Source organism: Plutella xylostella, chromosome 19 (assembly GCF_932276165.1).
Source record: "Plutella xylostella chromosome 19, ilPluXylo3.1, whole genome shotgun sequence".
NCBI lineage: Eukaryota > Metazoa > Arthropoda > Insecta > Lepidoptera > Plutellidae > Plutella > Plutella xylostella.
The window spans coordinates 770,617-786,093 of NC_063999.1; the positions used below are offsets into that span (position 1 = coordinate 770,617).

At 36.8% G+C, this 15,477-nt stretch overlaps 1 protein-coding gene across 1 annotated transcript in view; it reads right to left on the reverse strand.

The window, feature by feature from the left end:
• LOC105384037 (E3 ubiquitin-protein ligase Nedd-4) overlaps positions 1–14,731 on the reverse strand; it is a 33,052-nt gene extending 18,321 nt beyond the window's left edge. The window contains exons 1-9 of the mRNA XM_048628044.1: positions 14,356–14,731; positions 11,493–11,572; positions 9,639–9,720; positions 9,446–9,484; positions 8,874–9,043; positions 2,707–2,866; positions 2,104–2,137; positions 1,063–1,085; positions 532–647 (exon numbers count right to left, since the gene is read on the reverse strand). Of these exons, the coding sequence (XP_048484001.1) occupies positions 532–647; positions 1,063–1,085; positions 2,104–2,137; positions 2,707–2,866; positions 8,874–9,043; positions 9,446–9,484; positions 9,639–9,720; positions 11,493–11,572; positions 14,356–14,529 (878 nt within the window). The 5' untranslated portion in view covers positions 14,530–14,731. The remainder of the gene's footprint in view (positions 1–531; positions 648–1,062; positions 1,086–2,103; positions 2,138–2,706; positions 2,867–8,873; positions 9,044–9,445; positions 9,485–9,638; positions 9,721–11,492; positions 11,573–14,355) is intronic.
• Positions 14,732–15,477: the final 746 nt, after the last annotated feature.

The window sequence follows — 15,477 nt, forward strand, 5'->3', positions numbered from 1 at the left end:
TAGGGAAGAGGCTTATATATAGCAGTGGGCAGATACGGGCTGATAATGATGAATGATGATGATAAAGACATTGAAAGGAATTGATCTACCACCAGCTCAGTCGGGTAAGCGGCCACTTTACAAGCCAGAGATGTGAGTTCGAAACCCAACCCTGACATGTACCAATGAAATCATAGGAATTTCATTCGGAACATTCAGTTCATCACTGTCACGGTCAAGGATCGTGAGTAATCCTGCATCACTAGATCTGGATATAGATGAATGAACCCACTAACCCTCAGTGGACCAGCCTGGTCGGAAGTTGAGTGGATCTTGAGGGGTTATGCACAAAGGTCCTATTCGAGTGAGCCAGTTGTAGACACTAACAGCCCCGTAAATAATAAATAAATAATAAAATAAATAAATAAATCGCCGCCTATTGTGCTTACTCTTTCTTTGCAACGTAATTTACATTGTGTGTTTTTCAATAAAGTTATATTGTATTGTAATCGAACCCGAAACTCATCTACATCACTTTTTCCACAAACTCACGTTAAAGTAGGCCGCTCCCATTGCGTGGAGCGCGCGATGTGGTTCACGTAGTATGTCCTGCCGTTGGCGTCCTGTCGCTCCTCCCACCCTGAAGGTAGGGGGTCCCCCCCAATCGTCTGTAACAAGCAACGAATACGGTTCATGATGAAACAGTTGGGACTAGTGTCGCCATCTAGTGTCGAAGCGGAGAGGTATGAGGTGCTGTTGTGAGTTTCCGATTAGTGGTGGCGACATCTATTGAAGAAAGAACATAAGTCACGTGGGTGTTTTGTTTGACTGAAATAAACAGAGAAAACAGAATGAAATAAAAATCAAAAAAACAAGTTTGAATGGAGGCTCATTTCTTTCAGGTATTTTTTTACCTGTGGTTTTATTAAGATTGAAATCAGTAACTCATATCCAATATACTGTATATTTCGATCCAAATTTTTTGTAAAAATCTAATTCGGTATGCTATTCGCAATTATTAATCTACACCACAATCAATGAGCCCACATCCAAACCGAAAACAAAATAATAATAAAAACCTACATTAGCGTCGACCAACTCCCAGTTAGGGTTTCTGCTCGAGAATTCTCGAGCTCGAGAAGATTCGAGAAATTCGGCTTGGTTCGAGACGAGAAAAAAATCTGAAGACTCGAGAATTTCTCGAGCCTTGAGATAAAAAGTAAGAATACTTATTCAGTTCGAATTTTCCTGCGCCGCTTAACAACACACGCGCGTGTATTATGATTTACTATGTTTCATATCCATTTTAGCTAGTGCTGTACTGATAATACCAATGAATGATTAAAATTTAATGTAGTAATAGTTGTGTACTGTTTCTTAGTTCAGGTGGACCAAAAGAAGTCCGATGCTGTTTAGCTCTAATTTTTTTCTAAATGAAAAACTTCGATTCTGTTTTTTGATTATGCTTATTTGAACCTTAACAATTTTATTTGTAAAGTCGAGAAGATGATATCGGTCAAATGGGCGCCGTGCATTGACATTTCTCATCACTTTTCTCGCACTCGTGTCGAATGTTGTCCTTAAGGGCTTCCAGAGACACGGGCTTATTGACATAAACACGGGACTTTAAAAAACCCCAGAAAATCTGTTTGAAACGGTTAAATCGGCGATATTGCAGGAAAAAATTACAGATAAAACGAAAAAAAGGCGCCCGAAAACTAAATAAACACAATTATTCCGCGTTCTTGGGGAGTATAAATTTCACACTCCACGGCTTCTGAACTTGTAGTCTGCATTTGTCTAGTTTGCCAATATCAAAACTGATTTGCCATTTGCACAAATGAGAGTAACTTCCAATAGGGTGATTACTTTTGGCCCACCTTGTACTAGTAATTAGTAGCTAGCTAGACAGCTAATATTATGAGTATTAGTAGAGTATTTTCTTTTTGATTACTTTGGCAAAGTAAAAAAGGAGATTTTAAGGTTTTTTTTTTAAATTAAGGCTTTTTGTAAAGGTTTTCTAAGAAAGGCTCGAGACTCGAGAAGACTCGAGAATTTGGGCTCGAGAATTCTCGAAGCTCGAGAACGCAAACAGGTCGAGAAATCAGAAACCCTACTCCCAGTCGTCGTCGTCCACGGGGGAAGCAGCCAGCGCCACCTATGTGCAACTATTAGTACATACATACTCGACAACTACATAACACTTATGTACCATCGGGGAAATCATGGTGGCACGATTTCAACAATAGCAACCAATAACAGTGCGCAACTCGTGGTGCGAGCGCGAGCGTGAGTGTTTGTAGTGAACGCGCAAACTTCAAACGGTTCTAAGCTTTATATGTAGTACGCTACAGGTCGATTCCCCGATAGTACATAATCAATAACTACATTAGATACAATGGGGATGAAATCTTTATTATTTGGATGGGCTCATAAAGTAATAATGGGTTCTAAAATTATCAATTAAAATAAAGCTTTAAGTTCAAACGCTGGTAGCGCCATCTATATTATGTAAAAGATTTCAAACTCTTCCCCATTGCAAAATCAACTACAGCATTATTAGTAGCAAAGAACAAATAAAAAAAACATCAAAAAAATATAATTCTGGTGAAACACACAATACAAAATATGTATGTAATTAAAAATCTTTCTTCAACTCTACAAAGCGCCACCTATCAACTAAACTCTCCAACTGAACAAAAGCTTCAGCCAATCACGCGCACTCACCGGTTGCACATCTCCCCTCTGAGTGGTCGGCTCCACGAGCTCCCAGTCCTCATTGGACGACGGCGGCGCGTCTTCGGTCGTCCCCAACGCAATCACGTCGCTGACTCGACCAATCAGAGCGTGGTATACCTCGATGTGGCCGCGCACGCGCGAACGGGCGCTGTAAAGGAGAATTCGCTTTTTAGTCACATAGACAATGAGGTAATGTTTTTTAATGTGTGGAATGACGTGGAGTACAAATGTTTTGGACAGCACAATGAACGTTAGATAAAATTACCAATATACAAATTGTTGTAAAAGCCTATAATGTATAGCTGAAAGGGATCAAATTTTGTTTTACGTTAAGTTATTCACAAGGAACCCCTGAATCATGCATAGCTTATTATACCACTTTTACAACATCCTGTGTTTGTGACCCAAAACCAACTTACGGAAGTAGGTACATAGTACCGTACTAGTGTGTTTCCTTCTTACGGATGAGCCAACAACATCACTTTTAAAATTAAGTTGTATTTAAGAGACACATAACAAGAGACTGCTTTTAAACGCATAGATTTACCCCCTTTCGGCTTACTATGCCTTTTTTGCTTGAGAACCTTCGACACTATATAACTTTAAAAAAAAAACGTTTTATAAAAACTTTTAAAACCATTTTATGTGTAGCCCAGTGTATGTTATCCTATGACAACATATTGTCGAGTATTAACATCTCAAGGCTCCGTATTTTCACTTTACCATAAATAAATATGACGTGCGTTTTGGATAATAAAAAATATACTTTACATAACACTGAAAACTGTTCATCGCCTTATTATAATTCAAGCTACGGAATTACCATGCATAGTAACAATATGAATTAGCACAGATTACCTTGCTAATCTCGCTATACAATAAGGTCTACATTTGCGTGGTGACATGTGTGTGATAAATCGTACAGGTTTGTACCACTTTCTGTTATTCGTGGTAAAAAATCTGTATAACTATTACATAACTAGGGAGCTATTTATGGTACAATAGTTATATCGATCGTAACCATACACAACGATCATACTTTTGTTCCATGAAGAATACCCCTTGGTACCTAAATATTGCATATTTCAATAGCCTTTAAATAATTTAAAACTCTATTCCAAAAAGTATAAAGCCTTCATTTGATCAATTATTTTATATTACCAGACTGAAGTAGGTCAGATATTAGAATGACCGTGTTTAGGCGATAATTTTTCCCTCTATTTGCATAGTTCATTAAACATTAAACATTAATAAATAATTATCTTACAGACACTTTGTGGTTATCTAATTAAGCAAACAGTTTTTGATGATATCTTCAAAGCTAGCTTCAAACAACCTGGAAGCGCTACTACTTATATACTGACATAGACAACAACCTATAATATAACAGAGGCACAACCAAACAACAACAAAATCACCTATGACATAATAACATCAAATGACGAGGTGGCGAGAGTCTTTGAAGAGTTTTTTACGAACATTCCTTTAGAAACTACTTGCAACCTAGATTCTTCAGCTACATTAGCTGAAACCCTGATGAAGGAGAACGCACCTTCAACCGATAAGGAATTTAAATTCAGATATATTAATACATTAACTATTATAAAAACATTTAAGTCCTTAAATATGAAGAAAACTGAAGACTTGTGGGGAATGTCAGTTAAATTTGTTCTTTCTATTATTAATAAAATCGCCCCAATTTTGGCTAACATTTTTAATAAATGTATCGCTGAAGGTGTGTTCCCAGATCTTATGAAATTGAGTAAAATTATACCTCTGTTCAAGAGTGGGGATATGGAGGACCCTGCAAATTTCAGACCTGTCTCGGTTCTTCCAGTTTTGAGTAAAATATTTGAGAGGGTCATACTCAATCAGATGCTTTTGCATTTCAATGAAGCTCGATTGTTTCATAGCCAGCAGTATGGTTTTACAAAAGGCAAATCAACAACCGATGCCGGTACTGCGTTAATTAAGCACATATTTGACGCCTGGGAAGACCATCACGATGCTATTGGAGTCTTCTGTGATCTGTCGAAGGCGTTTGATTGTGTAGACCATCAGACTTTAATTTCGAAACTGAGATACTATGGAATAGGAGGAAAGGCTTTAGATTTGATAGCTTAATATTTAGACAAGAGGCAACAAAGGGTCGATATTAACAATACTAAATCACAGGGGGCTCATGTAAAGATAGGCGTCCCTCAAGGATCTATTCTAGGACCATTTTTATTCCTCATTTATATTAATGACTTGCCTTTTATGGTTGAAAAATTGACTAATATAGTTTTATTTGCTGACGATACTTCTTTGCTTTTTAAAGTTAAAAGAAGTGAAAATAATTTTTATGAAATTAATTCTATTCTATCTGACATACACGATTGGTTTACCGTAAATAATCTTTTATTGAATTCTAAGAAAACGAAATGTATTAAATTTACACTGCCGAATGTTAGACAATGCGATACTAACATTATTCTAGATGGGAATAAATTGGACCTAGTTAATGATACTGTCTTTCTTGGTATGACTATAGATTCAAAGTTGCAGTGGGGACCTCACATTGCCAAATTGGCTGGAAGGTTGAGCTCCGCAGCTTTTGCTGTACGGAAAGTTAGACAACTGACCGACGTTGAAACCGCCAGATTAGTTTACTTTAGTTATTTCCACAGCTTATTGTCGTATGGCATTTTGCTTTGGGGTAGAGCCGCTGATATTGAAACTATATTTGTATTACAGAAAAGAGCCATCCGCTCTATATACAAACTTGGTTCCAGGGATTCATTGAGAGAACTATTTAAAGAAATTAACATCCTTACAGTTCCATGTCAGTTCATTTTTGCCAATTTAATGTATGTACGAAAGAATATTTCCACTTTTGATACAATTGGCAGTAATCATGACATTAATACTAGGAACAAGCATAAGCTGGCTTTTCCAGCGATGCGTCTGGCGAAAGTTAATAAATCGTTTTTAGGGTACTGTATTAGATTTTATAATAAGCTTCCAACAGAAGTTGCTCAAATGCCAGAGAATAAGTTTAAGTGTTACATTAAAGAAAAACTCAGTAAAAAAGCTTATTATAAAATTGATGATTACTTAGAGGACGTTAATGCATGGCTGTGATAAGTAGTTAGCTCTGCTCATATTATTATAATAATTATTATTAAGCTTATATGTATTGTATACCAACTAGTTTTAAGTCTTTTTTTGAAAAGATGGCTCAGGAGTTTCTTGCCTCCGTTCTTCTCCTTAGACAGAAAGAGCCCCCCCTTATCCGAACGGAGAGTAATTTGTAAAAATTGACGTTCATCAGAAAATTTTATATTTGTACGATGAATAAAAAATTTTTACTTTGACTTTGACTTTGACCTACCTACAGAAACACTGTTGTAGTCAAAGTGAAATCCAATATTGACTGCATACTTACAGACCTGCGTGGCTTGAGGAGTTACTATATGTCTTACGTGAGTAATTTGTAAAAATTGACGTTCATCAGAAAATTTTATATTTGTACGATGAATAAATTTTTTTGACTTTGACTTTACACAGGCAACTCATGACATCAGGCGATTCATCAACAGTCGATTATCCCGCGATTAAGTGACGAATCGTTCTATAAAACCTTAACGTACATGCAAAACTAAAACAAAATAAAAACACCTACCTACAGAAACACAGTTATCCAAAGCGGCATCAACTATTTACTACATACAGGGAAGTAGTCTTTTTTTCTACTTCCATGACTACATACATACTTACGTAAAAAGCAAAAACAAAAGAAAGACACCTACCTACAGAAACACTGTTGTAGTTAAAACGGCATCCACTATTCACTACATACTTACACAGGCAACGTAACCTAACCTAACCTACCTACATACAAAGCAAAACCAAAAAAGACACCTACCTATTGAAACACTGGTTATCAAAGCGGCACTATTTACTAAGTAACTTACATAAAAAGCAAAAACAAAAGAAAACCACCTACCTACAGAAACACTCATTCTCATTGTAGTTAATCAAAGCGGCATCCACTACTCTGCATACTTACACGGACCTGCGCGGCTTGAGCGGGTACTTGACGGGCGCGGGGCGCGGCGCGCCGGCGGGCTCGGCCTCCACGGCGGCTAGAGGCACCTCCGCCATGCCCAGGGAGTGACCCTGAGGCGGGGCTCGACTGACATACTACTATATACTTATATAGACAATTAAGGTAGCTACCTACACGGCACAACCGAAAAACAAGAAAAAAAAGACACCAACCCACAGAAACACAGTCATCAGATCGGCATCCATACTTACACAGACATCGGTACCTACCTACACAAAAAAGCAAAAACAAAAGAAAACCACCTACCTACAGGAACACTGTTGTCAAAGCTTCACCCAATATTCTATACATACTTACAGACATCGATACCTACCTACATAAAAAAGCAAAAACAAAAGAAAACCACCGACCTACCAGAAGTACACTGTTATCCAACACAGCTTAAGGAGCTACTATATTACTTACACAGGTACCTCTACCTATATCAGGCCTGTGTCACTCCGCGCGTGGGCGGCGCAGGCGCCAGCCTGGCGCCTGCCCCATCGAGGGGGCGAATCTAGTCGGCTGCCGCAAGCGGAAGACGATACACGCGCGCGCTATTTGTTCCTATTTCGTACTATGTAGTTTATTTTATTTATTTATAAATGTCGTATTTAGGTATTTATTAAAATTCATGCATAGAAAAATGGACATAAAAAGAAAAAAAACAGCAAAATACTGTGCCGTATTTAATTGCTTAAATACGGATCGTGATCCAATTTTTTTTTAGATTACCAAAAGATGCTGACAGGTAAAACTAATCTAAGTATTTTATTGATTTCTTCTACGTTCCTTATTTGAAATGAAATTAATGCGAACTACAAACCCTTTTTTTCTCCATGTTGAACAAAGTCTATTCCAATTTTGTTTTCGTTAAAGTATTAAATTTACAGACACAACTACCTTCAAAATGTATTAATGAATCGATTATAAAATGTGCGCTGAGTGGGATTAGTGCTTAACGAAACTAACACGTTCTGTATCATAACATAAATTATATGCATAATATAAATAATAACGAAAAAAAAAACATGTTTTCACAAAATTAAATGTTTTAGGTACTTAGATTCATACATATTTTATGTACTTCAAAATATCTTAACTATGAAATTGTTATTGTTTTTACTGGTTATTTTCAATAGAAAAAAAGTTTGGAATAGCTTTGTATTCTAAATTCAAATTAATTATGTTTTAAAACATGACATTCTTTTTACAAAGTCAGTCCGTTGCTTAGTAAACGTTGTAGTCTGTGGTGCTGAGGCAACCCTAAGGTGGCTTCTTTTTCAATGCGTATAACCACGTATAACTTATTATGCACCGTAGTCCAGTGAAATAAGGCGCATATTCCCTCAAAAATTAATTGGTAGGTAAGTAAATAAAAACGTGTGCGGCTGGAACGCGATCTAAATTAGATCTTATTGCTTATGGGATGGAGTCATATTTCTTTGCAAGCCATTGCGAAGATGGACTTCTGTACCTGGTACTAGTTATTATTCTGTGCCTATATGTATAAAAAGCAAAAATAAAAACCACCTACCTATAAAAACACTCATTGTAGTTAAACAAAGCGGCATCCACTACGCTGCATACTTACACGGACCTGCGCGGCTTGAGCGGGTACTTGACGGGCGCGGGGCGCGGCGCGCCGGCGGGCTCGGCCTCCACGGCGGCTAGAGGCACCTCCGCCATGCCCAGGAAGTGACCCTGGGGCGGGGCTCGACTGACACACTACTGTATACTTATATAGACAATTTAGGTAGCTACCTACAAGGCACAACAAAAAACAAAAGACATATACCTACCTACAGAAAAACACAGTCATCAGAGCGGCATCCACTAGTCTCTAGGTACATACTTACAGACATCGATACCTACCTACATAAATAGCAAAAACAAAAGAAATTCACCTACCTACAGAAACACAGCTATCTAAGACAGCTTAAGGAGCTACTATATTGCTTACACAGGTACGTCTACCTACATAAAAAGCAAAAATAAAACCACCTACCTACAGAAACACTCATTGTAGTTAAACAAAGCGGCATCCACTACTCTGCATACTTACACGGACCTGCGCGGCTTGAGCGGGTACTTGACGGGCGCGGGGCGCGGCGCGCCGGCGGGCTCGGCCTCCACGGCGGCTAGAGGCACCTCCGCCATGCCCAGAAAGTCGTCCCGTGTGAGACGGTTCTCGTCGAATACTTGGATTAGGAGCTTGTGTTCTGCTGGTTTTACCTGGAGAGGGATTTGGGATTAACTGACAGATTTCATGACGACCCGTCGCGTCCCCACTGCTGAGGGTTTCCTTCCACGCTGGCCTAGTGCGGGTTGGTGGACCCCAACACAAGCAAGCTTGTGCTGAGAGAGTTGTCGGGTAAGTGGGCACAACCCGACTGTCAGATGTTTTCAAGCTGACGGTTTTATTATTTGTATGATCTTTATGATAACTTTAAGTTACCAACATAACTCACCAAATTAGTAAACTTAAGTGGCAAGAACCGTTAGCCGATGGGGTAACCGTGTTCTGTATATAGTGGAGACCGCGACTAGACAAACGTAGTGTTAGACGCTCTCCGACTAGATGGGGACTTGAGTGAGGAATTGTGATTAGCAAAATGTTTAATTAAAAGTACTTACTCTGAATATAAACTCCTGATTCCATACTGGATTTAATGTCTGGAACAATATTGAATATTAACTACATATTTCATAAATATACATATATAAATTCATAAAAAAAGAAGTGGCGCCTCAGCGGCAGAAAATTATAGTTAACTTATTCATGAAATTACGTATGTATGTTTATTTTAATAATTATTATGTGGATTACCTTTTTCTTAGTCTTAGTTAAAAAAGTTTCTATCGTAACATCCCCCTCGACGGTCTGAAGCTCTACACGGACGTATGGATCACTGAAAACACACAAATTACATCAAAATTGGCTTAGCAAATACTTAGCATAAGCTATTCATGGATATAAAGCGTAATGAGAGCTTATTTAATAATTTATCGCTTAGTGATTTTAAAATTTTAAAGAATCTGCAGGACATTATCTCGGGTTGCAACGCAAAAGTCGCTCCAATGAATTATCGCACAGTATGCTAAATTGATGTGTGTAATCCTTTAACGAACTATCGCACACAATGCGAAATACATACAAAACATATTTATACGAGCGATATTTGCGATGCGGCTCGGCACACTGCCATCCTTAAATCATACCCTCTCCCAATCCGAGATCGTTACTTGTTTCATAGTTCGTGTTTATCTTAAACTTATTACAGATACATACATACTCACGCCCCTTTCTACCTATCTTATAATAACGCCATTTTTATTATTATCTACAAATCATTTTCAGTCAATCACAATGGTGAAAATAACACAATGCCTAAGCTTTATTTAATCGTCACTTTAATGGAGTTACTGCGATCGATTGTGATTGTGAAGCGACCAAAACTAAATTAAGAGCTCGAATTTCCACACCATAAGAATAAAATTTTAATATTTTTATTTTGATCTAAATTTGCCTACTGCTTTGCACCAATATTAATGTGAATCTGATATTGAGGAGGGTACGTCAGTTTCATTAGTAGCTATACACTTTTGTACCACGTAAAATCATCAATGTTTGAATGTAGGCTAGGCTAGACTAGGTACAAAAGATGACTGTACTTGTCTACAAGTAATAAATTAGTCTGACAATGATGGTTATGAATCATATTGTAATAGCAATATAGCCAGGTAAAGTCCCCAAAGTGAAAATCAATTATGTCTGCTCATGCTAACAATAGGACACTCTTATTAATTATACATGTAGATTATGATATGAGTCTCATTTTTGCTATATTGAAAATGCATTTCCTATGTCAGATATATACAGAATGACCCGTAAATCAACATCAAACCGGTACAACTTGACATTTAGACATATATTTTTTTGTTTGGAAATGGCTTGATGTTTATGTACAGGACATTCTGTGTAAGGCTTTTTTATTTTCATATTCCTAATAATGAATTATTCACCATTAATATTATTAAACAGGGTGTGTGAATGAGCAAATATAATAAGTAAGTGTGTAAATAGTATTATACTCACGCTCTGCTGTTATGTCCCCAAACAATAGAAAATATAAGTAAATTAGAAATTGCAGAAGTATTTAAATAAAAAATCTGTAGCATATTATTTGTGTTGTTATTTTACCCTAGCTTTACATTTAGGGCACATCCCAAGTATTCTCACAATTGTGATATTACTACTGCCACTCTATTTGAAAATGGCTAATTTTGATTATAAGGAGCAAAAACATATCACTGATTTCAAAGCAATATATTTTGAGGCTAAATATCAGAATAATTGGATTATGCCCTGAAAAGGTTAATACTCTTCTAATAGTGGAAGAACATATGGTAAGAAAACTAACTAATAGAATTATATTATACTGAGAAATAGACATATAGCTGGCCACTTACCACCTCTTACAAGGAAATCAGTATACAGTAAGACAAATTTTAAAGTATACAGGGCGGAAAGATAAGATTGGGCCCTACAGGGAAAGTACAGTAAATATTCCAGTTAGTTAATTTTACTTAATTCCTTTAATCTTTCTTTATTCCCACCCTGTAGATTCTATTCACAGAAACTTGAATGAATAGGTAGAAGGTAAACAAGTGTAGAACTGACCTAGCACCAAAGATATCCTTCTTGGCGAGGGAGTAGGCGCCCACCACCTTCAGTCTGAGCAGGAAACTGTTCTGTTCAGTCTGGAAACAGAAACATAATACTAATTAACATAAAGATAAAAAAATATTATTACTCTTTATTGCACACAAACAGGATTCACATACATGGAACAGAACTGCCTTATTACTAGAATTAATATAAAATTAAGATAGATAGAACACTCTTTATTTGTACACCAAAAATAAAATTAACAAGTGGTATGTAATTAAGGTTGACTGCTGGGCATTGTGGAAGGTTTGCCTCTCAGAAATGACTCAATTACCTACTTTTCTATTTTAATGCACAAAAGGGACTAATAAATATGACGACCGAATGGCGTAGTGGTTAGTGGCCCTGACTGCTATGCCGAAGGTCCCGGGTTCGATTCCCGGCTGGGGCAGATATTTGTTTAAAGACAGATATTTGTACTCGGGTCTTGGGTGTTGATATTTATATTTAGTATCTATCTATCTATGTATTTGTGTAGATATATCAGCTGTCCGACACCCATAACACAGGTTCTGCCTAGCTTGGGGTCGGATGGCCGTGTGTGAGATGTCCCCACATATTTATTTATTATTTATTTATAATATAAACATATTGTAGTATATTTTTCTAAATATTTCCTTTATTTGTTTAGTAAAAAACAGGCCAATTGGTGGACATTAATTTTCTCTAACACTGGAGGTATTATGTCAAAATCCCTGCTCTTCAGGTAGGTATGTTGAAGCAGAACAAATACATTGATGCACTCTATTTGAATCATAAAATAGAACTTTTGTAAAAGTTTATATTTCCTACGATCTGTTGTATTTTTAGCTACTTAGTCATAATATGTTCTATGATGACTCATAAATGTTATGTAAAATTGTAAGGTGCCGTACCTACCAACTAATACTACCTAATTAATGTTTTATGTATTGATAAGAGAAATGGGCATATCAATAACTATTCAAATTGTGAAAAGGTGTTATTGGATTTTACATTGTAAGGGCAAAATAATTATGATTCTCCATACTCAATTATGTGACTCTTACTTTATCTTTTAATTAATTACATGGTAAAAAAAATTGGTTATGCACAGAATTATATCTTTTGTGAAATTATTTTCACTTATTTACTTATATGAAAAAGCAGAGCCTTGTCTTGTTTATCTACTAACAACATAACATAAACAATCAAAATTACTTTCTTGCAGGCAGAGGTTAAGGTTTAAGATAGTTTGTTTCCCATAATATATTATATATTACATGAGCAAAAATTGAATATTTGGCATGTTAGTTGTGCATTGTTAGTCCTTGTTCCTAGCCATAGGTCATACACATTGTATTCACTATTGGCTACTAGACCCACCCAAGATCAAACATCCCAGGGCTTTAGTACATCAATCAATGTTACAAACTACATAGGCATTAATTATGTATTGTTAACATCAATAACTTTGTAAAATTTGATTTTATTTATGAAGTTGTTATCTATACATGTATACAGATTTAGTCAAAAATATATTATAAACTTTTTAACAGTAGGTAAACGCTATAGGATAAGAATATCCCAACATATTTCTAACCAAAACCAAATAATCTATAATTTTTCTTTAAATATCAGTTATAATCTCTTGCATTGGAAACACCTTGAGACTGAGGTCAACAACCAATTAGAATATGTATTGGAATCAACGTATACCTACAGTATGTCCTTCCCTGACCCGGCTGGTGTATGACCTGTGCAGCCCAATTGCTACTCAAATGCAAATCTCATTATAGGCTTATAGCTCCTCACACTGTAGCCAGCCCACTCAATAACCTGATTTTCATCACTTCAAATCTTTAACTTGCTAACTAGGCAAGCGATTATCGCCTCTACCACTTAACTGTACTTCAACGACAATCAAATAGAAGGACATGTTTACAATAGACCAAACAATAAAGTAAAAAACACAGGCTTTCGCCGCCTTGACAAGTCTGCCGAAAACAATGCAAAAAATCTACTTACACGTGTGTCCGACTGCCAAGCCATCACCCATGTGAAAATTAACTTATTTATAAAGGGAAAAACAAACAATTCACATTCCTATGCATGGAAAATAAAACAGTTCCAAACAGTTGTAGAATTATGATGACACGTTTCCTATGCGACAGTATTTGCCTTGCACCGAGAGCTCCTCCAAAGTCCAGAACACTCATTAACTTGCACAAAGTACCGATACAAAACTATTATTTTTGTCAAACAGGTATTTTCTATTGAATTATACTGAAATTTACAAATAAAAAACTAAAAATTACGAAGAAAATCGAATCGAGCTCACTGACAGTAATTTGACAGAACGGGATTTCTTTTTTTTAACTTAGTGATGTGCATTCTTTTCATTTATTTCGATTATGATTTAAAATATTAAAACAATAAAAGAACTTTCAAGCTTCAAGGGCACCAAAGAAATGTTTTTCCTACCATTGTAACTACTAAATAAGAGTTACCTACTATTCAAAATCAATTCATTATCAGCTAGACCAGGCCACATGCATAGGGCATAGCATAGAGCCACTCCCGCTAACCTCAGTCAGCCCCTCATGCTCATCACCATATCTCTCTTCTTTTTCGCAAAGACTTGCCCCTCTTGCCTTAGCCTGGCTCGGGTTTATATCTCCGATATCTATCTATCTGGGCGGGAAATCAATCTGTAACCTTGGATGTTTGTCTTGTTTTTGTGTGAGTGTTACCTACTTTAAGATGAATGCTTCTTCCTGTTCTTGCCTATTGTAGTCCTTAAAGCAATAACAGGATTCTTATGAGACTAACCATCTTACTTCAAATCAACCTTTACCTCATGTTGCAACGAGTACCGCGGCTCCGGTCGCAGCGACAGCACGTTGTGCCGCCGCCACGACCACGACGAAGACCGGCTGCGCTGCCGGTGCGGGTACTCCGCGTGCCCCGACTCCAGTATCAGGTCCATCGGCCGGATGTTGTGCATCGTCGACGACGACCTATCTCTCATATCGCAGCAACAAATCTAGCACGAGTAACACGGAACACACACTTTTCTCACTATACATTTGAAATAGCAAGGAGCACCGCACTGATTCCTCAATTTAGTGATTAATTGATAACTGTTATACTTATTCACTTTAATTTCACTAGCATCAAATTAGCCGTTTTCACGAAGGCACAGCGAACATATGACTACTACTGTTATCTTATCAGGGTAAGAAATAAGTAAGTATAGATAAAAGAAGTGAACATTGATAAATTAGCATTGCAGTGCGTTTACAATACCCACCAAACTTTAGGTAGGTATATTCGTATTATGAGATAGCTATTGCGCTAAATTTTGTTTATTTACGATAATTTGATATTTATAACACTCGTAGATACAGGCTGCGGTTCGTCTACCTACCAACATGAAAGTTTAATCAATATCAACGCTGACTATAAGTCAACGACTTTGGTTATCTAGGTGGATTAATAAGGTCATGGGATGAATATTATTGTGCGGAAATACCTACTTATTACAGTCCATTTGTTATCTGATATAGGTATTGTAATTTTGTTGGGAACTACTTAGGTAACTAACTGTATTAACAAAGTATAGTGATGGAACTGAGTAAACACATGTTTTTCTACAAGCTGGACACAAGACATAAGTACAGAGATTCAGATTACAGTGTCCTTGATCCTCATGCAGTAGTAAAGCCCATCATAGTTAAGCGCCTGCGCTAAAAGGTTGGTCCTGACCTGCAATAAAGTTACTAAATGCATATACAAATACGTACATGTATACACATCTATCATAATACATACACAAGTTTAGTAGACAGCGCCAAACTTATAACACCACTTACGTCTCACCGTTAGGAGCTTAATGATACCCAGAATAATTATAAGAAAATCCTTGTACAGAACACATTTTTATTCCCTGTCAAAATGACAAACTCAAATATTTTTT